This window comes from Micromys minutus (genome assembly GCF_963924665.1).
Source record: "Micromys minutus genome assembly, chromosome: 7".
NCBI classification, from domain to species: Eukaryota; Metazoa; Chordata; class Mammalia; order Rodentia; family Muridae; genus Micromys; species Micromys minutus.
In genome coordinates, this window is record NC_137976.1 from 48,221,298 (window position 1) to 48,243,462 (window position 22,165).

The following is a 22,165-nucleotide window of genomic DNA, read 5'->3' on the forward strand; positions in this document are numbered from 1 at the left end:
TGGGAGAAGAGGACCGTTTCCTGGGGAGAATCCTGGTCTGCAGCATGCCTCATTCCCTGCAGTTAACTGGCTGACTTCTTTAATGTTACCTTTGGGAGGGCTTTTTATTCCCAGGTCTGTCCTCAACCAGTAGAATCAACAGGCCCACCTTTCCTTTTTCCTTTTCTTGGAATTTTTTATTTACATTTCATATGTTATCCCCTTTCCAGGTCTCCCCTCCAGAAATCCCTTATCCCCTTCCCCCTCCCCCTGCCTCTATGAGAGTGCTACTCCACTCACCTACCCACTCCCTCCTGCCTACACTGGGGCATCAAGCCTTCCTTCCCAGGATCAAGAGCCTCCCCTCCCATTGATGCCTGATAAGGCCATCCTCTGCTACATATGCGGCTGGAGCCATGGCTCCCTCCATGTGTGCTCTTTAGTTGGTAGTTTAGTCCCTGGGAGCTCTGGGGGATCTGGTTGGTTGATATTGTTCTTCCTATGGGGTTGAAAACCCCTTCAGCTCCTTCAGTCCTTTCTCTAACTTCTCCACTGGGAACCCAGTTCTCAGTTCAATGGTTGACTGTGAACATTCACCTCTGTATTTTTCAGGCTCTGGCAGAGCCTCTCAGGAGACAGCGATATCAGGCTACTGTCAGCATGCTCTGCTTGGCATTCACAGTATTGTCTGGGTGTGGTGACTTGGCCACACTGTCCCTAGTGTAGCACACCATCTATTCTTTAGTCTCCAGAGGATAAGCGCCTTGTTATCTTGTAAATTACTTGGCATTTTAAAGCCTCACCTCTCCACTTCCTTCTTACATCTATCATAATGCAATCTGGGGGATTAAAAAAAAAGAAAGTTATCATCGATACACTATAGATGACATATGTTTTGTACGTTTCCAGGCTCGTCCCCTGACTCGCTATCTGCCTGTCCGGAAGGAAGACTTCGACTTGCGGAGTCATGTGGAGACTGCGGGCCACAATATTGACACCTGTTTTCACGTGTCAATCACAGAGAAGACCTGCAGAGGATACCTCATCAAAATGGGTGGAAAAATTAAAACGTGGAAAAAACGCTGGTTTGTTTTTGACCGGAATAAGCGAACATTTTCTTACTATGCAGGTAAATGTTTAAGAAAGAAATTGTAGTTGATTTATTCAAATGTGTTAAAAAAATAAAAGGAAATTGAGATTCATTATCTGAACCTAGATAATTTGGGAAGCTGAGGCAGGAGGAGCATTTGAACCTGCTAGTATGAGACTAACCTAGACAACATGGTGAGATCCTATCTCAAAAAGAAAAGAAACAGAAAGAGAAAAATAAAGAAAGGGGCTGATACGTAAAATAAGGAATGGTGACGATAACATGATTTTATATTCACTTTATATACTCGAATACGGTATAAATTTTACTTTTTACAACTAGCAATCATGTGACTTTTAAAAATGTGAAATAATCCATTCTATTTCTGAAAGTAAGCTAAAGTTCAAATATATATTAAATGGAATACAGTTTTACATTAAAATTATTGCTTTTTAAACCACAAAGCCATTAATATGGGGTTGTTTTGCCGTTTTTCCTATTTAAATTACACATAACCAAGCAGCCCTAGATCCCAGTTGTTGAGCTGTGGTTTGTAAGGTAGTCTTGATTTTTCTAGAGTTGAGAGCATAACTCATCAGCAAACTAGGGAATAAGCAAGCATTCATTAAGTATTAAACACACATTGGGATTCTTAAAAGCTTAACTGTGGGAAACACACTCTACTGAGTCTTATGAATACACAATGTAACCGGAACACTTACTTAAACACTCTTGGGGGAGGCACAGCAGTAACACTGTGAGAGCTGCAATCTTACCATTCAAGGGTGAAAACAGAAGACCAGTGAGGCTGTGGCAGCCTGGGCTATACTACGTAGCGAGAGATCCTGTCTCCAAACAGCAAAATAAAGAAATGAGCTAGCATCTTATTCACATGTGAAACGTGCTCCTTATAAGCATTAGTGTAGCCAAAGTCTCTTCTGCTGCTAAGGAAGGGTGGTATCACACCAGTATGTGTTCTGGGAATTGGACCAAGATCCTCTGAAAGAACAGCCAGTACTCTTAACCACTGAGCCATCTCTCCAGCCCCGGGGTCTGCTTTCTTATCCAGAGTCTCCCATAAAGGTCCTCAGTACAATAGGAAAGATACCTGCTTCCTAGTAATCCAGTCCATCCATGAAACACAAATCATCCAACACATAAACACATTTGTGGAGCATGCTAGCCTTGATAGACAGCCTCACTCAGAATGCTCCAACAGAAAAGATTAAAGGACTTGGGAGAAAGAGCTTCTGCATTACTCCATGTTTCTCTCATCTGGGAGTCTGATTTCACTGTCCATCAGTCAGGTGTGTATGGTTCAGAGACCCTCCCAGCTTCCCAAAGCCTCCCTCCCTCTAACCCATGCAAAAATTGCTACTAAACAGACACTTCTCAGTGGCTGAATTTCAATTTCATTTTAAACACAAAGTTTTGGCATATTTGGGACCCTAATACCAGAACTGATGAGAAGGAGATTCCTCCAGCTCCTTTGCATTCACATCAGGAGTGACTGAGCAGTGGTATGGCCTTGGTAGATGCTGCCAGTTTGGCCCTGTCCGCAGCTGTCTGACATGTTTGAGGCTAGCCTAGTCTACATAGTGAGTTCTAGCACTACCATGGCTACGTAGAGAGACCCTGTCTCAAAATTAACTAATTAATGAACTAACTAAAAATAAATAAAACACTAAATGTGTCCTTTGGCAGTTTTATACATGTATAAGAGGTATTCTGATCACTCCTGTACCCACCTTATGTTCTCCCAACCCATTAGCCTCTTTGTCCTCTACCAAGCTCTTTCCCACCCACTGTCATGTTGCTTTGTCTTATGACCCACTGAGTTTAACCAGAGCCCTCTGTGTAACCATAGGAGCCTGGTGGACTCACCCGGGTTACTAACCCTAGATCAGCTTGGCCCTAATTCTAGGTCATCTGAGGTCATGTATATGCTAAGTAAATATTTTAATAAGGATCACACATAATGAACTTATGTTTTGTCCTATTCATCAATGATAATAAAGTACTTAACACTCAACTATTTTTGCAGACAAGCATGAGGCTAAATTAAAAGGAGTGATATACTTTCAAGCCATTGAAGAAGTGTATTATGATCACCTCAAGAATGCTAATAAGGTAAGTATCAATTTCCTAAGTTTCTGAAACTTTTTTTTTTTTTTTTTGGCACCTGGAGCCCTTTGCACTCCAGACAACTGTTTTATCATCAGTCCCTTTTCATGGTCTATTTTTGAGAAATATATTGAGAAAAGGTCTCACAATGTTGTCCAGACTGGCTTCGAGCTTACAATGCATCTATGCCTGGTTAAATTCTGTAATTTGAATATGATATTAAGTTAGGGGAAAGTAATTTGGGGGTTGTAAGTGACTTAGAGCTTGTGTTCTCACAAGATGGGCACGTGTGTTCAGAGCAATGCTGCAAGTTCAAATTGAAAATGTCTTAAGTGAACGGTCGTTTTTCTTTGTAAAGTCATGAAGAAATAAGAAAAGTTCTGGATATAACTATTTTCGAGATGCTGAAAAGCCACTCTGGAAGCATTTTGAAAGGAACTACTTAATATATAACTAGGGTGGTGAGTCGTAAGTTACCTGGACCTTTAGAAGGCCAAAGATAATCACTGTTATTCATTGAGGGTCTCCTTCCATCAGATCTTATGCCTTACCCATGTATCCATAAGTAAATCAGTAAGCTTTGCATGAAAATGCGTGTCTAAAGGCCCGAGAGATAGCCCATCCTGGGGACAGTGTACAGCGTGGGGTGGAACACTGTAGGGTAGCATAAATAAGACCTTTATAAATTTCCATCACTGGCAATTTTTAAAGCAAAATAACCTTCACGTGTCTGTGTTAATGTTCAACTTTCTTTGACGTTCTCTTGTTTTGAATTCCAGAGTCCTAACCCGTTACTCACCTTTAGTGTCAAGACGCACGACAGAATCTATTACATGGTGGCCCCTTCCCCGGAGGCCATGCGGATCTGGATGGATGTTATTGTGACTGGGGCGGAAGGATACACCCACTTCCTGTTGTAGGGAACGTGGGCATGGTCCCCTTCAGGGATGACTGCAATAGTCTCTGACAAGAATGAAGCCATATCCAGCCTCAGATAAAAAGGCCTAACAGACCCCTCCCCTTAACTGTGTGCGCTTAGAACTCTTTTTATACTGGGGAGTCCTTCATTCAGAAGGAAGCAGGGCCCATAGTGACAGAGCTGGAGCTCCTATGGCAAAACAACAAACCAAAACACTCTCTTGATAAAAGTATCACTTAGATGCACACTCTTCTTTTAATCAGCTGATGTTGGTTAAATAAACTGAACAGTTTACACAATGTCTGTAAATATGTACTTACAAATACAAGATTATTTTAGCACCCAGCTCATTGTCCTTGGTGATCACCTGCCTTCTTTGTAGGAAGTAGTAGCATTTTATAAAAATAGGTGAATAATGACTTAGAAGGCAACAGGTTTTAGATATTTTGCCTTAGTTTTTAAATACTTCACCCAACCAAAGACTTGGCTTGACTCCTGTTTCACATCAGTGTTATTTTCTAAATAATCTTCAGAATGGGATTTTGATGCTAACTCTGTAGTAGTACCCACCCCCCAACAAGCTACCATGCCTATATAATAAACCACTTTCTTAAAAGAATAAAAACCAAAAAAAACTCCTTGCTTTAAGAAAAGCCCATCTCAGACAGACTCCTGCAACATCAGGCAGTTTGAATCAAGGAGAATATTTAATGGTGTGTATGTAGGGGGAGGGGGTCTTGTTCTGTTGATTTTTCCCATTCCTGTTACTGAGAATGCAAGCAACCAGTAGCCAGTTTCCTCCAGACTGCTGGATTCTTCTTGCTTATGAAGCAGACATGTTATCCGAACCTTCACACCGCATCACTATGAAAGCATTTCTGCTTCACTGAAAAAACGGAGCAATCAAAACACACAAGGATTCACAAAACACAAAAGACACAGGTTGTCTTTTAAAAAGATGACAAAATTCAAATGAACATTCTCTGTGGTATATCTTTTTCCATGTATCTTTACAAACAGTCTTTGTTTTTAGAGCTAATTTTTGTTGAATGAAGTGACTTCGGGCAAGTCTCTTTTATAATCATTTTCCAAGTGCCATTTATGTGTGTGTGTTTTGTGTTTGTAAGTATGAACAAATTATTTCCTAAAACATGCCAAATGAATAGAAAAAGAAAACAATGTTTAGAAATGTGTCCATAAAACTGTCAGGCCTGACTGGGTACAATTAAAAAAAAAACTTACAGTATACTTTTATACCTGTATACATGTAACCAATAATAAAATTTTGCAACTGGATGATGTAAGGTTTTACTTGAATAATGAGGGACAAAGATCATGACTGTGGGAGGGTTTTGTTTGTTTGTTTGGTTGGTTGGATTTTTGTCTGTGATTTTTGCAGAGGTTCCACTTTAGTGCTAGTGATCTGAAACATTAAAATGCAATAGTTAAGATTTGGTTGCTTGATGTAAAAATACAGTTTGTCTGTACTGTACTTTCTTCATAGGATTGTAATGGTTATCAATTTGCATGTCATAAACCTTTTAGCTATGTATGTGTGTTAAATGTGTGGAGTTTGGATTAAAGTGTTGACCTGATTCACATTTGAGTCAATCTCTATCTCCCCTCCCCCCTTGAGTCATTGGTATGATGGCCAGTAGCAAAACTGGAGTTTTCACAGTCCCAAAGAAACAGCCCCTTTCAAGATGCACTACAGCAAATGTGATGTAATTTTGCCTGTTCTCTGCCAGGGTGGATATAGACACCAAAGGACTGAATCACAAAGGTGCTGACATCCAATGAATGCTAGCTCACTCTTTGCATCTTAACAGCAGATACCAGTGCTTGTGGCTCTTTGGTAATTGCAAATATTGTTATTCCCCATCCCTTTCTTGCTCTATTTTTGTAGCATATCCAGGTTGGTACCTGGCTACTTCATGTAGTAACAAACTCTCTTAATGAGGTTTCAACACTGTCCACAGTCCCTGGGAGTTCTTATAACTAGTTGAGCAGAGGTCATACAGCTATGATTTGTTCCTTAATGTTTTATTTTTAGGCAAAGAGGACTCTAATTAGTTACCTTAGGAATGGGGCATACAGAAGTGACACTAAGTCAAACTGATTTTTTTAAAAAAGGCTTACTAGTGCTAGAAGCAAGCTAACCTATTCAGCCAGCTTTGGTCACATGCTTCCTGTGTGGAGAGACACAGCAGCTCTTGAGATCAAGGTCTGTTCTGTCGTTTTCAGTCAAGCTTCCCCAAGCTTCATGTCCTCAAGACTCCAAAGCCACGCCTCTCTCACCATGTCTACACTTGCTTTTATCTTTGGCACCAACAACTGTTCCTAAATCTCTAAAAGGATTGGTATCCAAATTTGCTTTTGTCCTTGTGATAAATGACATGCCCAAAGGCAACTTCATGGAGGAAAAAGTTTATTTGGCTTTACTGGTACCTGTACATCACTGAGGAAAGCCAAGGCAGAAATTCCCTGCACAGGCTTGAAGCAGAGACCACCAAGGAATATTGCTTACTATCTTGTTTCTAGGCTCACGGTCAACAACATGTAATACAGCTCACACTCATCCACCAGGGGGTGTTACTGTCCACAGTGTGTGAGGACTGCCTACATCAGTCAGTGATTAAGAAAACCCCCACAGATGTTCATTCCTACCGGCCAATCTGATGGTTCTACAGGCCAATCTGGTGGCTGTGGACAGCAATCCAGTTGAGAGTCTCTCCTTCCTTAGGTGCTCAATCTGGCAAAACTATCCAAGACAAATAGCATGGTTTTACATTAAAACATTTTACAAAACACAATAATTTCAAGCAGAGGAGACAAGACTATACTTAGTGAGACTTGAGGCCCCCCAAATTACTTTGAAGGATGTCAGAATCCAAAGACCGTAGTATCACAATTTATTGAATTATTTTTTATTGCCATTGATTACACACATACACACACACACAAGTTGTTTCTGTCTTTACAAAATGGTGCTATTGAAGGTAACACAGCCTTATGAACATATGTTTGAAGAGACTCTAACCAGCTTGAGCACAGCAAACATGGCTTTGGAAGGCCTTGCTCTTCCCACCCATTTCATCTGCCTTGCTAGACACTGTAGCCCACAAAACCTATTAACTTATTAGGCCTCTTCCTGCTGAAGCTGACTACCAAGTCCGGAAATCCAAAGAAGGCCCCTTGTGGCTGTCCTAATTAACCTTTCCAATCAAAATTAAACACCTCATCCTAAATGGGGTTTGCCCTTTTACCTTTATAAACTGCCGTTTTCCTATGGGCCATGTCTGTCTCCTCTCTTTCCAGAGGCAATCCCATGATCCCCTCTGGAATAAATACCCCTCCCTCCTCTCTTGTCTCCTCCTCCTCCCTCATCACCAGTTTTAGTCTTTTACTCCCCGCCCTTTGTGTCTCTGGAGCAAATAAATCTTTTGTTGTGGGAACTTGGTCTTGGGGTGTCTTGAGCCAATATGCCAATACCGGTCCCTTCAGTGTTCGTTTTATTTAGGATAGTCATAAAGGGAATGGTATTTCAAAGAGTACTCAAAATTATGTGTATTGTAATAAGCGTGGCTAGATTGCCTGACAAAAGATTGTCACCCATGGAGCAACCATATGTGAATGAGTGTTTTCAATATTTTTGCTTGTGGCTGCTCATTTGAATTTTTAGCAATCTGGTGAGTGGGAAAATGTTTGAGGGAGAGCAAAGAACGTTTGGTGTGACTCCATTGATGTGAATTTAAGATTAAGGTCGCCTTTTGGAAACTTCCCCATAGGCTGAAATGGGGCCATAGGGACTGGAAGAAGCCTAGCAATTTTTGTCACAGGTTCTGCCAGATGGTAACACGGTTTCCCATCTTCGAACGCTCAAATTGACCCTAGCTCCTCTCCGAGATTTCCGCAGCTTACTGCGAAGAAAACGGGCCAAGGCCGCCCAATGTCAGAAGCCAAATGCCCTTTGGGGGAGACGGAACAACCTTGTAGGGAAGGCCGCAACTCAAGACAGCTCTCTTGCGCATGCGTCTCCCGGGGAGAAACAAATCCCACGTGACGCTTGTTAGCAACCTCCGCCTTCCTGCGGACTGCGCGTGCGTGACCTCGGGACCGGGCGCCCCGCGCGACCCGCGCACGTCTGTAGCGGGCGCAGGGGCAGCTGGGAAGATGGCGGCCTGGGTACCTTGTCGGAGGTGGGACTGGGCGGCTGTGTCCTTCGGCCGGCACCGAGGCCGGAGTGCGTCACTAGCTCGGAAGCCCCCACGGGCATGGTGGCTCTCAGGTTAGTGTACGGAAGGTAGGGGACTGGGGCTCTTTCGAAGGTCCGGCGATCGTCCAGTGCTCGCCTGAAGCCGGCTTGGCGCGCCATTCAAAACTGCTCTGGCTTTCTCGCCACTGAACGCTTCTGGGGAAGGCTGGGAGAGTCTACTCCTCTGCTGAGGCCCTGGGGCGTTCTTGGGGGTCCTTGTTAGCGTTTATATTGCGATTTAAGAAGCTCCTGCGTTCTCTGAATCAAACGTTAAGACCAGAAGAAAAATTAAGATGTGCATTTAATGTAATTTGGTTATTAGCTTCTCCTAGGGCTTTACATATCCGTATTGTGTCAGATGTTTAGCCTAGTCTGTCATAGACTTAAGGAAACAAAGTATGTATATACATGTAAATGCCATCTTTGAACCTAACATCTGATTTTTCTTGTTGAAAGAATTGGAATTACTCTACAATGGAAACTAACATTCGGATTAATGTTACATATGTAGAATACATGATTTGTATATATGTATAGTTATGCTTGAATAACATCTTCGGTGTGTTCTTCACACGTTGCCACACAGCTATTAGATAGCTGCATAGTGTTTGGAATAGTAATGCCATTATATATATTAACATGCTTAATTTTTTTAAAGTATGTAATCAGTTTGACTTAACACTTGGTACACCAAAAAAAGTATTATGTAATGCCAGAAAGTATACTATGTCAGTTTATTAACAAGAGCAACATTTTTTTAATCTCTTCAGTATTCATTAACAATATATGTATGCATCAGGCCTTCAGCTGATCTATATTCTATATAAAGACGATTTATAGATTGAAGGTTGAATCTGTTGTTTTATAGCTAGCAAGCATCAATTCAAAGTAACCGCCTGCAATGAAGAAGGATAATTTGAGTGTTTAAAGAAATGGGAAGTGAACATTTATGACAAAATCTGTTGACCAACATAAACTGATCCCCAGTAGCCCTGTTTTAAATCTAGTTTTCAGCTTGTCGCATTTTCCCAAACACTGAAACTTTGAATCTATATGACAAACATAAGGGATAACTTTAAAACTTTCAATTTTTGTGTGTGTGTTTGGGGTAAGGGGGTTGAGACAGGGTTTCCCTGCCTAGCCTCTGTCTTTCCTACAATTCATTGTACAGAACAAACTGACCAGGGAATTGTAGTGGTCCCCCACCTCCACCGTGGCTCTTGTGTGTTGTGTTGTTGGGCTGCACTGTCAGACTCTCTGCTCATTTTTTTTCTCAAAAATAAACTTGAGAAATTAAAAGTGGGAAGAATGTTAGCAGTAGCAACACACGGGAGAGACCCAGAAGCTTTCGGCAGCAATGTGAAGGATGTAAGACTGCTTTTTTTTTTTTTTTTTTTTTAAATAAGGGCTAGCAAAGATGGCTCAGCAAAGAATGCCCTGTAAGGTTCATCGTTTGTCCTGCCATATTTAAATAATTCTAAGGTATCTCTGTTCCACTTACAAAAAGCTAGCCAAAAGTAGTAAGTGCATCAGTTACAGAGCTGTTTGAGATGTTTATTTCCAAGAATGATACTTGTTCTAGGCTTATTTTTAAAGGAACAGCCTTCTGAAACCCCACATGTAGGAAATTCTCGTGGTTTGTTACCAGTCTCTTGGCATTCATGGGGAGGATTGCTCAGTGGTAATCTGGTCAAACCCAGCTCCTCACTTCAGACATCATTCCCTCCTTGCTAAATACGTTGAAGACTATTTAACCTCTGCTTCCCAAAGCCTGGGGTTGTCAGTTTCCCTTTGAAATAATTTTGTGTAGGCAGAGGAAAGAAACAAAACACACATTCACTTTTTCCCCCTACTCATCTGGCCAAAGTAGAAGACATTAAATTCCTGAAACATTGTTAAAACAGAGAAATCTCAGGGGAAAAAGCTGAAAGTGGTGTACTTAAATCTAAATGTTAATTGCTACTGTTTAAGATAGTCGGCACAGTGCCAGACATGAAAATATTTTTGATGAGTCTGTCTTTTTATTTTAACTGAAATTGATATTTCTTTTTTTATTTTGGAAGAGCATGATTGGGCCTTGCTCTAAGAAGGTAAAAATTTTTATGCAGCTTTAAGACTAAAAATCTACTTGAAGCTTATTTTGGTTTTTCCCATCAAATATAGTGGGTTAAGAAAGTTAAAATGTGAAACTGTGTGCTGTTCCAAAAATAATTTTCAAAGTATAATTCATGTTTTGTGTACTTTGTTTAGCTTTCAGACAAAAGACATCACTCTCTTTCCTTAACCGACCGGAACTTCCAAGCCTGGCTTATAAGAGGTTAAAAGGCAAAAACCCAGGAATTGTCTTTATCCCTGGCTATCTTTCTAACATGAATGGTAAAAAGGCTGTAGCAATTGAGGAGTTTTGCAAATCTCTAGGTCACGCCTTTATAAGGTAGGAACAATACATTTCAGAGAATAAATTACCATTTAGTATTGTAATAGAGCCAACTGAAGTAAATGCCAGTGTTGTAGTAGATTGAGTTATTTTAGCAGTGTGCAGTCTTTGGTCTTATGATTTAGGGTCTTTAAAGTATTGGTGCTGTGCTGGCTAGATTGGCAGTAGAGAGGGTATTATAAGGGAGCTAATAACATAGTTCTCTAGATACAAAAAGAAATCTACATGTTGGGTTTCTTGTAATCTCTTGCGATTGTGAGTTTTCCATGGAAGACATAGGACTTACTTGATCACTGTTATTTTCTGACAGAGTGCATGAGACTGAGAGTACAGTATAGTATACCTCAGGGGTAGAGCATGTCTTTAGCACAAAATCCTGGATTCAATTTTTAGCACAACCCAAAGAGAAAATGTTTTTCAAAGTAATATAATTTTGTAAGATTGATATAGTAGAATTTACATTTCTGTTTTCTTTGTTCTTATATTATCTGACTGTGTAAATATAAACAAGGATGGGTAGTATTTAGTTAAATCTTAATTTTATATTTGTTCTTTTTCACTCATATTTTAATAAAAGTACCTGTATATCACATATATACATGTACCCCTCACATATAGGAATACATCCATACATATGCCACAGCCCACATAAAAAGAAGAACTCACCATTTTACTGATTTTTGAATTTCATTTGTGACTGAACGTTACAGCCAATTCCAGGCATAATATAGTTTTCTACATATTGGGTGCGATATAAATATGCATTTATAATCAGTAGCTCTACAGATTTCACTACAGATCTTTAATTGAGATCTTTTGTGTAGCATTGTAACAGTGGTGAGTGTAGCAACCTTCTAAATTCACTGTGTGTATACATGAGCATGTGATATGTGATCATGACCATGCATGCATGCACGTGTACATGTTTGTGGAAGCCAGGAGACAACCTTTGTTGTTACTTTTCAGGAGTCATTCATCTTATCTTCAGAGACAGGGTTTCTCTCACTGGTTTGAAACATCGAAAGTTGGTTAGACTGGCTGGCTAGGGGGCCCCTGATCTACCTGTCTCCTCTCTAGCACAGGTCGTGAATGAAGAAAGTTCACAACATGAAGAGAAGTGACTTAAGGAATGATTGGTTTGGTGGAGAAGGAGGACTTTATTGGCAGTGGATAGCTCATAGCTATGAAGAATCTGACCAGGATGGGAATGGTTCAGAAGGACTTGTGATTGTGATCATGTGTGGGCATGATAGGATACCTCATAATATTGAAATGAAACCTTGAAGGAAAGGTAAAATTCAGAGATTAGACAGATGATGAGCTTGAATCCCTAGGAAAATTTACAAGGAATGTATGGTGAATCTGATTCTAGTGCTGAGGAGCAGTGAGTGCTATGGAGAAAATAAAACAGGAAGGAGTGCAGAGCTGCGAGAAGCACAGTGGCAGCATGAGATGCTCAGAGCCAGCTTTGTATGAGATGCAGGGCTTGAGCTAAAGGACTGCATGAGCTGAGGCACATCTAATGGATAACTGGAGATAGAAGTGTGCTAAGTAGAGGTGAACGGTCATGGCATAGGAATGGGGATGGTGCATACTTCTTAACTGTAAGAGTGACTATGACAATACATGTTTGAGGGAAAGGGCTCACTAAGAAATGAGGTCAGGGAAGCATGGTAAGGGTTATGAGTTTTATTAACTGTACAGAGCATGCATGATATGGTGTTTGATTGAGAAGGATCATTCTGACTACTAGGGAATAGGCTATGAGGATGAAAGATGGACATGAGAAGGCCAGAATTAGTCTTAGAGCACTATGGCATTGGTTGAGTGGAGATAATAACTTGGACTAAGCTAAGTAGCAGTGAAGGTATAAGAAAGTGATTGACATGAGAGGTACTTGGAAGTTAAGCCAGTAGGATTTAGGAAAACACATGGTGACTGATGTTTACTGAAGTCAGGTCACAGCAGAAATGAAAAATGCCATACTTTGTGTTAAAGTCAGATTAGCAAGCCTGGACACATTTCAGACACTTGGGTGTAAGTATATGTTTTTTCTTCTTCCAGGTTTGACTACTCTGGGCTTGGAAGTTCAGATGGTAACTTAGCAGAATGCACAGTGGGGAAATGGAGAAAGGATGTACTTTCCATACTTGATGATGTAGCTGAAGGACCACAGGTAATCCTTTTTGTTAAGCAGAGTGATTTTTGACTTAAGCAATATTTACTTTGTTTCTTTAAATATGACAATTGATAATGTTTTGTTAATTTCAATAATTTTGATTTTGATGGACAATTTTGACTTAAAATTATCATATTTTTACTTTCTAATAAGCAATAAGCTTTTCTCATTGAAAAATAAGTTTGCTTTTCTAGTTCTATATTATAGACACAATATCTTTACAAAAGTTTATTATATTGTGTTACAGTGGTAGACATTCTTGAGTTCGAGATGAGCCTAGGCTACAGAAAAGTTCCAGGACAACACAGAAGAAACTGACTCAAAAAACAAACAAGTTAATTATAATTGAATTTTACTTTGTGTTCATATTAAAAGTCTGGGATCTACAAGGATATAAAAGATACAAGGTCCATATATGTCTGTCAGACCTGTCTCTTTATAGAGAGTATGAGAGTCCTCTTTGAAGCCATGCGTACTTGTTTTTAGATACTGGTTGGATCCAGCCTTGGTGGATGGCTCATGCTGCATGCTGCAATTGCACGGCCAGAAAAGGTCATAGCTCTTATTGGTATAGCTACTGCTGCAGATGGCGTGGTGACACAGTTTCATTCACTTCCTGTTGAGGTAAGTCATGAGCCATTTGGCAACCCCCGGGAGTACTTCCTATCTTCTGCCTCTTCTCTTTTTGTACGTATGCACTGTCATCCTCTAACTTACAGTGACCTGGCTTTTGTCTTTGCCGCCCTTTTGCTCTGTCTCTTGTTTAAGGTTTTATTTTCTTGTGCCTCTTTTTAAACCTCCTGCCAAATACCTGAGATATGGCACTGACATCATGTTTCAACCTTTCTTTTTTTAGCTCAGTTTTCTTTATTTCCTTTACCTAATGGCATCCCATATCACAGTCTACTTCTTACCCTCTTAGTCTCAGATTTCGGTGTGAGTACTGCATGTTCTCACGTCGTGTGGGACTGATTGGACTAAACAGATGTAAAACTACCTTTTTTAGCTCGAAAACAGACCTATGTTCTCTGAGCAGCAGTTATCAGCTAATTAGAGGTAGTACACTCTGGGTTGAGGGAGTTTTGTTTTTTGATTTTGTTTCTGGCTTTTTTTTTTTTTTTTTTTTTCTGGCTCTGATGCTTTGTTAGCATTCTTTTCCAACAATTTTTGTGGTACATCAAAAGAAAAGCAGGGCTTTTTATTAATGTTCTTCAGCGATTCATGGTAAGAACGAAGTGTCTGAAATAACTGGGATGATAGATAGCTATTTTCTTAGGCAGTGTCCTAGTTAGGGTTTCTTTTGCTATGATGAAACACTATATGGCCAAAGTTGGTGAGGAAAGGGTTTATTTGGCTTGCACTTCCACATCATAGTCAGTCACTGAAGGAAGTCAGGGCAGGAACTCAAATGGGGCAGGAACCTGGAGACAGGAACTGATGCAGAGGCCATGGATGGATGCTGCTTGATGGCTTGCTCCTCATGACATGCTTAACCTGCTTTCTTATAGAACCTAGGACCTCCAGCCCAGGGATGGCACCACCCACAAGGGGCTGGGCACTTCTCCATCATTCACTAATTAAGAAAATGCTGCCCAGACTTTCTACAGCACTGTCTTGTGGAAGCATTTTCTTAATTGAAGTTCCCTTCTCTCTTATGACTTTAGATTGTGTCACATTGACATAAAACTATGCAATGCAGACAGTTATGTGTAAGGACAATGGAATGAGCAACATCTGTATTTTTGTGCATTGTTTTATTGCGTTCGTTTGAGTTTTCCTCTCCTGTGGAACTAAGTTGCTGGTGAGAGAGACAATAGAGATTAAAGGGGAAAAATGTTGTTTTAAAATAGACTTGAGAATTGCTCACCCTTGATTTTCATTCTGAATCAGAAACGGGAGATATACTCAACAAGTTCCTCACACTAGAGTTTGAGAACCAGATTTGCAGAACTCAGGAAAAAAGGGACAGTGGGGATTAATAAAAATTAATCTATAACTTTGAATAATAGTATGATACTGATTTCTGTTTCATGTTTCTGTGCTATGAGCATCTAAGTTTGTTCTTAGTTCCTGTTGTTCTTCTTGGTTTCTTAAGAAATAATACCATTGCTGGAGCTCAGTTGTTAAAATGCTCAGTGTACAAGCATGAGAGCTAACCCCAGACCCATGCTGTTTTCTTTTGTTATTTCAAGGTGACAGGCTGGGGAAATAAATGGCAGAAGAGCTAAAAACACTTGCCCTTTGCCTGACAACCTGAATTCTGTTCCTGGGACTGACATGATAGATAGAAAGCAACTCATGTAGACAATCCTCTGACTTCCACACAAGCACTGTGGCACACGTATGTGTCCTCACTTTTTCCCCACAAACATAAATGTAATAATGATGATGATGATAATAATAGTGATGATGATGATGATGATGGTGGTGATGGTGGTGATGGTGATAAACACTTAATGCTAGGTTAGTAGTGTGCCCTTGTAGTCCTAATACTGATAAGGAGCATTCTTGGAGCAAGACATGTAGATCCTTGGAGCATCATGTCCTGCCACCATAGTGGTAAATCCCAGGTTAATGAGAAATTCAGCCTCAAAATTCAGGGTGTGGGCAGGTAAAATGGCCAAGATAGAAAGGTTCTTACTAACAAGCCTGATAGCCTGAATTTGATCCCTAGAATCCATATGGCAAAATGAGAGCGCCAGCTCCTGAAAGCTGCACATATACTGTGGCACGCACACACCAACAAATAACTGTTTAAAATACAAAAAACAAAGCTCGGTGGGAGGGCTGGAAAAGTGGCTCAGCAGTTAAGACCATTTGCTCTGCTATTGTGAGGACTAGAGCTAAGATGCCAGCTCCATGTAACAAGCCAGGCGTTCCCTCAGCCATCTACAGGTCCAGCTCTAAGGGGGAGGGGCAATCACAAAGGCTCAATGGCTTCTAGTTGAGTGTCCTTCTCAAATGAGTCTAGCTGTGTCGAACTGAGCACCAGAGGAAAGCAGGAGGACACTAGGTATTACCTTCCCATAGGCCATTAGCCCTGAAGTGTCAAGAGTGGCCCAGAGAGGGTCAGACCCCTTGGAGCTGGAGTTACAGGAGACCATGAGATGTCCAGTGTGGGCTCCGGGAACCTAGCTAGGCCCTATGCAAGAGGTGGGAGCACTGTTAACTGACAAGCCATCCCTCCAGCCAGAAAATTCCAAATCCTAATAAGAAAAATTATTGAAGGCATATGTTACAGTCTGAAAAACAATCCCCAAAGGATGTGTTAATGTTTCTTTTCACCAGAATCTAGAACTGATATGACTGTTTAGTTTTCATGAGGTATTTCTAAGTCTTCTTTGTTATCCAAACCAATAAATTCTCATTCCTAGAATGCTGAAAAGTAAAAGCTGGGCACTTTTAAAAACTTTCTTTCACTAGGTGGTAGCACTAATCCCTTAATCCCAGCACTTAGAAGGCAGAAGTAGGTGCATCTCTTGAGTTCAAACCCAGCCTGATCTACAAATTAGTTCTAGGATAGCCAGGGATACATGGAGAGAACCTGTGTAGAAAAACCACTGCTACCACCACCACCCCCACCAATAATAGTGATAATGGTAATAATAAGCAACAATAATATACTTTCAGCCAAAAATTACCTAAGTGTATGAATAATTGTTTTGAAATTTCAAAAATAAATTATTCTAAGACTTGGTTTATATAAACTTCAGTGTACTTTTCTTCCCTTCTGTCTGTCCTTTCATTTGTGGTTAGGCAGACCTTGGCATAAGAACTTGTATGATAGGGAGAGCTGAGCTTGCTTCATAGCTAGAACATTTTCTGTGTTTGGCCTTTGAATGCGATATTTAACTGTCAGCCTTAATACTCTCCTTTGTAAAAGTAGAATCATTACAGAATCATAGCCAGAATTGTGTGAAATAATATATATAATGTACCTGGCATCTAGTAATTAATTTTTGTTTTATTTTCTTAGGGTCACCCTATGTGGCTCTCTAGACCAGGCTAGCATCAAACTGGGGGCCTGCCTGTGCCTCAGCACTGGCTTTCAAGGTGTGCACCCCGCCTGGTTTGATGTGTGATGATCACTGTTGCTGCACTAGTTTGCCTGTCTTCTTACCTTAGGACTGCCTTCTTCAGACTCTTCAAGTCTGCTAAAGGGTTGTTGATATTTATGTTTTTATTTTCCCACCAGATGCAAAAGGAAATAGAAATGAAAGGTGAGTGGTCTTTGCCATCTAAATACAACAAAGAAGGATATTACAGCATCCCATACAGTTTCATTAAAGAAGCGGAGCATCACTGCTTGTTACACAGCCCTATTCCTGTGACGTGCCCTGTAAGGTTGCTTCATGGCATGAAGGATGAAATCGTTCCTTGGCATAGGTCCCTGCAGGTTGCCGACCGAGTAGTTGGTCCAGATGTAGATGTCATCCTCCGGAAACACAGTGATCACAGGATGAAGGAAAAAGCAGATATTCAGCTGCTTATTTGTACTATTGATGACTTGATTGACAAGCTTTCAACTATGGCTCCCTAGAATCACATTTGTGGTTGGTATGCACTCCTGTGTGTCCAGAAGATTGAAAGTATGGTAGTAAATTGGAGATCTGGATACTTCAGGGTTTTCCCTCTTCTAGTTTGTAAATATCTAATACGTATTTATTTAATGATGTCTTTGCACAAATACACAAATTGTGACAAGAGTATTAGCTGCTGTTCGAAAATTTTTGCCCTCCTTTGATATTTTTCCCATTAAAATAGTACCTATTTTTTTATTAAAGAGATGTTTACCTTTCTTATGTACATTTGAGCTGTGATAGCTCTTTATTGTGTTTCTTTCTTCTACAATAAAGCTTGAATATTTGGGTTTTGTTTGGTACCATTATATATGGAAGTTTGTAAAATTCTGATTTTAAAATGCAGTTCACAAAATAGAGGAAGATGTTTATTCAAGTAAATATGAAATGATTCTAAAATGTCTGAAGCATAATAAAGTTGAAAAAATGAGAATGACATGCTATATTTAAACTAAAATTTCTGTTTAATTTTTTTAAAGGTTAAGTTTTAAAAGATAATTTTAAATTTTGAATTGTCACTCTTATGGGAGACTTCCAGAGTTTTAATTTTTTAACATTTATATGTAAGATAATGGGTAATATAATTTTCAACACTTCTTTCATTTTATCATTGTACTTCACTTACACATACCCTGTTGCCCTGCTGTTTCTCTCACTCTGATTGCTTCCCCTCACACCCTTTTTCTCCCTCAGTTCCTTTCTGCTTTCACACCATGTCTCTGTATGAGAGAAAACAGATTCTGTTTCCCTCTCCCACCATCACCCTTCCATGCTCCCCTAATGTCCTTTAGAGCCTTCTCTGCACAGCCTTTCTCTAGCCATTCAATATATGTATGTTTAAATCTATATTCTACATATGAGAGAAAACACTTTCCATAACTTTCCATGTCTAATTCATTTCTCTTTACATAATCTCAGTCCCACCATTTTCCTGCAAACATGCCTTATAGTTAAAAGGTATTAATCTAATGAAATGTTTTTATATAATGATTGGTTAGACTAAAGGGAAGATGATCTTTCTGCATTAACTCTGCTTTGGGGAATACAATTAGAGTGACTTAAGTTCAAATAGTTGGGTAGTTACTACTTTAGTCTGAGTGGCAGAAGGGTAGAGTCAGTAAGGAAACATGAAATGCTAGTATAAGGCATGGCTTTTAATAGCTACAGAGTATTAGTATATACTAGCCTTTATATTAAATAGTGGTTTGTTCTTTAGTTGTTAATTTTGGCTTGACTTTAGCCTTTATGGGTTTATGTTAGGATGACAACTCATAAAATGAGTACGTGTCGAAGACTTAATTCATCTCATAAATGATTCAGTCAGCAGACAATAAACCTGGTTGAAAGGACAGTTTAAGAAACATAGTATTTGTAGCCAATGAAGAAAGGGGCGATAAAGTTTCTGTGCAGAAAGATTGACCTGAGAAAAAAACCTTGAGTCGGAGTTGGCTTTTGTCTGTCTGGGAACTTGTTTTCAGGGACTTCCACCATGGGCAGAACCGAGAATAGTAGCTCACTGTGCTTCCATCAACTCTCTGCAAACACTGGTTTATGCTGAATCCCGCTTTCTTCCCAGGTGCCCAGACTGGTGATATATGTGGATTAGAGACTACCTCTGAGTAGTCTGGTAAAACCGTAAAACCCCTTGGCACCAACTCTTAACAAGCTTTCTTGTGAGTAGTATCACATGACCTGTTAGAACTCTTTGCTGGAGACCCAGTTTCAACCCGTGTGACTCTAGTGTGAATTCTTGGAAGCTCACTCCCAGTTTCCCTGGGCTTCACCCCATGTGCCTTCTTCCTTTGCTCATTCTGCTTTGGATCTGTTCACGATAATAAATCAGTAGTGAAAGAACTGTATGGTGAGTCCTGTGCATTCTCACAAACCTGTACACCTGGGCTGCTCTCAGGGACATCAGCCACATACACAGTTAAACTAATCCATGACTATCCCTTAATCCAGAGAAAATCGGGAAAAGGGGGAATCCTGTCAGCCTTGTTACTTTGAGCTAGAAAGGGACCATTTGGGGACCCCTTTGGCTACATAATTGATAAACCTGGAAAATGAAGAGGATGAAGTCTCCACTCCTTAGAGTTTTCTGGGGTTAAGGTATAATGAGGGAGAGTCAGTATTGTTAGTGCAACATAGCAGTTAAGGTACTGAAGCTGGGGGCTGCGTCCATAAGGTGAGTGACCCATTTATGAGTTTAATGCACAGAGTGGAGCTTAGCTACATCCCAGTACATGTTCTAAATCTGTAACAGCAGTTTTGCCCTTTATGCCTTATTTCCAAGTCTCAAAATGGTACGAACCTACCTAATACAACTAGGAAAGAAGCACAAACACTTAGAATAGTGATGTGCAGGAGGTGCTAGCTTCCTGGTTTTTGTCTTCTGCATGGAGCATAGTCCAGTGAGGAACTGATGGTCGACAACCTATAATGCTAAAGGAAAGAAAAAGGGAGCAAGGAAGTGGTGAGGCTTTTAACCCCAAAGGACAGGAAGATTTCAGATTGAACTGCTATTTTTTCATGTTTATGCAGATGTTCAGTCTCCATCCCCCACCCCCAGTTGTTTAACAAAAGGAAAACCTTGGTTAGTTTGGCAGGAGTTTTAACATCACAATTCAAATGAGATTCTCACCATCAAGTGAAACTTCCAGTTACATCTAATTGAACTATTGGCCAAAGGGGCCCCATGGAAACCCTTAAACTACTCAGGCTAATGCCGAAGCTATACCACAAACCCATAGTAAGGTCTTATTGCTAACAACAATGCTCACATAGCTCACCGAACACAGAGAGGTTGAGCTGGTGTCTAAAGCTTTCACCCCTAATGACTGGTGTCCGTGGTACTGAAGTAGTGAAAGTACTCTTCAAGATACCACATGAGAATGGTAACCACCAACCCTGTGATCCACATGACCTGCCTGCATGATACGCTGCCATAATAGTGGCACAAATGTGGGAGTAGCCAGTCACTTTGATTGGCTGAAAGGCCCACTCTAAGAGATGGAACCCATGCCTAATACAGTTCAGTGGATAGGCTTGTGGGAAAACCAAACTCTTGTTCTGCTAAAGGAACAGCAATAAACTGACTCCTAAGGACGTTCCACTGTTCCCACTGATAAATGTTCAATAGATAGGAGCTAACGCAGACACATAACTGGGTAATGTGTACAGAGATTTTGGGACAGCGAGTCCTAAATGTGTGTCTTCCTCAAGTCCCTCCACTCAGGGTACTATTTGCAGAGGAGGTAGAAAGACTGTAACAGCAAGAAGCAATAGACAACGGACAGGAGTTCTCATCCCCAGCCAAGAAAAACGTAGTTTTCTCCAATGGGATCTCATTAGGTGCATAAACCACACTTAGATGTAAGCCCTGAGCCCAGCGTAGATGACCAATACAAAACAAACTCAATGATTCAGTGATATTTTTATAGGAGCCTCAAACAGCCCTGAGCAGCTGCCTGAATCCCTCTGGGCCTCCTCCCCTCTTGCCCAGCTTGTGAAGTTACTTCTGGCCTTGGCAGTCTTTTCATGTGACTTCCTTGAACAACATCACCCAGGTTTATGGTTTTAACTCCTACCGACCAAGCAGATGACTCAAGTACGTGTCTACCAATCAGATGGTTTTCTTGAGCACTAGACTTTTAAGACAATTGCCCAGTGATCTCAGACGTGGGGCTCTCAGGGTAGCAGGACCATACTTTATTTTCTCTGTCCTTTGTGTACACAAGGACACAAGTCCTGCAGTCAGTAGCACCACTGTTGACTTAGCTCCATCAGCCAGATGAAGGAGTCTCTTGCCTTCTACCCAACCAAGACCTGGTGGTTTTCTTTCTCCTATAAGAATTCAAATTCTCTTGCATAGCGAGTCATTGTAAGGCTGGTAAGTGCTTAACAACTGACGTCTTACTGTTGGCACTTGTCACCATCCTTGTGTATTCTCATCAGGACCAGTTTGAAACTGCCTCTGTGGCATCTCCGAAAGCAGCGTGGAGAAGAGATGGACAGGACCACACAATTATACAGTGTTTATCTTCTGTAGAGACATGATTATTATATACAGATAATCCTGTATCCGCAGGAACATGGATTATTAGGAAATGTAACAAAAATAAAGCGCAATTCATTTTGGATACTAACATCTTTGTAATATAATTTACATATGTAATCCGATAACTAAAGGTGACAGGATTTACAAACTGACCCTTAAAATTACTGAAAAATCTCACACTGCTTTATTACCTGGAGACGTCCTGATGTCCCAACTTCAGTTTTTTTTTTTTTTTTTTTTTTTTTTTTTTTTTTTTTTTTTTTTCTGATTCTAAGACTTTTACACCTTTTGAAAAATACTAATTTTAAATGTTTATTTTATGTGCCTGGGTGTTTTGCCTGCATGTATATCTGTGCACTGGATGCAACCTACCAAAACTTATAGGGTATTGACAGACTTCTGTTTAATTACAAAATTTGTCCTATATGATTTTAGTTTAAAATGACATTGAAAAGATTTACTTCTTGAATAGAGTCAAACCAAGCCACAGAGGTTTTCTATGGATTGGAAGTTTCTGGATGAAACTGGGTTGACAGCTTAAGTAA

At 40.3% G+C, this 22,165-nt stretch overlaps 2 protein-coding genes across 7 annotated transcripts in view; both read left to right on the forward strand.

The window, feature by feature from the left end:
* Positions 1–5,670, forward strand: part of PHLDB2 (pleckstrin homology like domain family B member 2) — an 84,571-nt gene extending 78,901 nt beyond the window's left edge. For all 5 annotated transcript variants that reach the window (XM_080918765.1, XM_080918766.1, XM_080918768.1 and 2 more), the window contains 3 exons: positions 889–1,108; positions 3,114–3,199; positions 3,973–5,670. In XM_080918765.1, coding sequence (XP_080774891.1) covers positions 889–1,108; positions 3,114–3,199; positions 3,973–4,113 — 447 coding nt within the window. In that variant the 3' untranslated portion in view covers positions 4,114–5,670. The remainder of the gene's footprint in view (positions 1–888; positions 1,109–3,113; positions 3,200–3,972) is intronic.
* A 2,597-nt stretch (positions 5,671–8,267) lies between these two features.
* On the forward strand, positions 8,268–19,347 carry ABHD10 (abhydrolase domain containing 10, depalmitoylase). 2 transcript variants are annotated; one of them, XM_080919587.1, is made up of 6 exons: positions 8,268–8,400; positions 10,618–10,801; positions 12,869–12,980; positions 13,470–13,607; positions 17,179–17,203; positions 19,140–19,347. In XM_080919587.1, exons 1-6 carry the CDS (start codon positions 8,286–8,288, stop codon positions 19,184–19,186), a joined length of 621 nt encoding a protein of 206 aa, XP_080775713.1. In that variant the 5' UTR covers positions 8,268–8,285; the 3' UTR covers positions 19,187–19,347. The 2 variants fall into 2 exon arrangements, with proteins under 2 accessions (XP_080775713.1, XP_080775712.1); XM_080919586.1 differs by lacking the exon at positions 19,140–19,347 and having other exon boundaries at positions 17,179–17,871.
* The last annotated feature ends 2,818 nt before the right edge of the window (positions 19,348–22,165 follow it).

Bases quoted from the DNA above. Each gene is read 5' to 3' on its own strand.
- ABHD10 (XM_080919586.1), top strand. From the start codon at position 8,286: ATGGCGGCCTGGGTACCTTGTCGGAGGTGGGACTGGGCGGCTGTGTCC. The intron at 12,981-13,469 runs GTAATCCTTTTT...ACTTGTTTTTAG, and splicing joins ATGTAGCTGAAGGACCACAG to ATACTGGTTGGATCCAGCCT. The intron at 13,608-17,178 runs GTAAGTCATGAG...TTTTCCCACCAG, and splicing joins TTCATTCACTTCCTGTTGAG to ATGCAAAAGGAAATAGAAAT.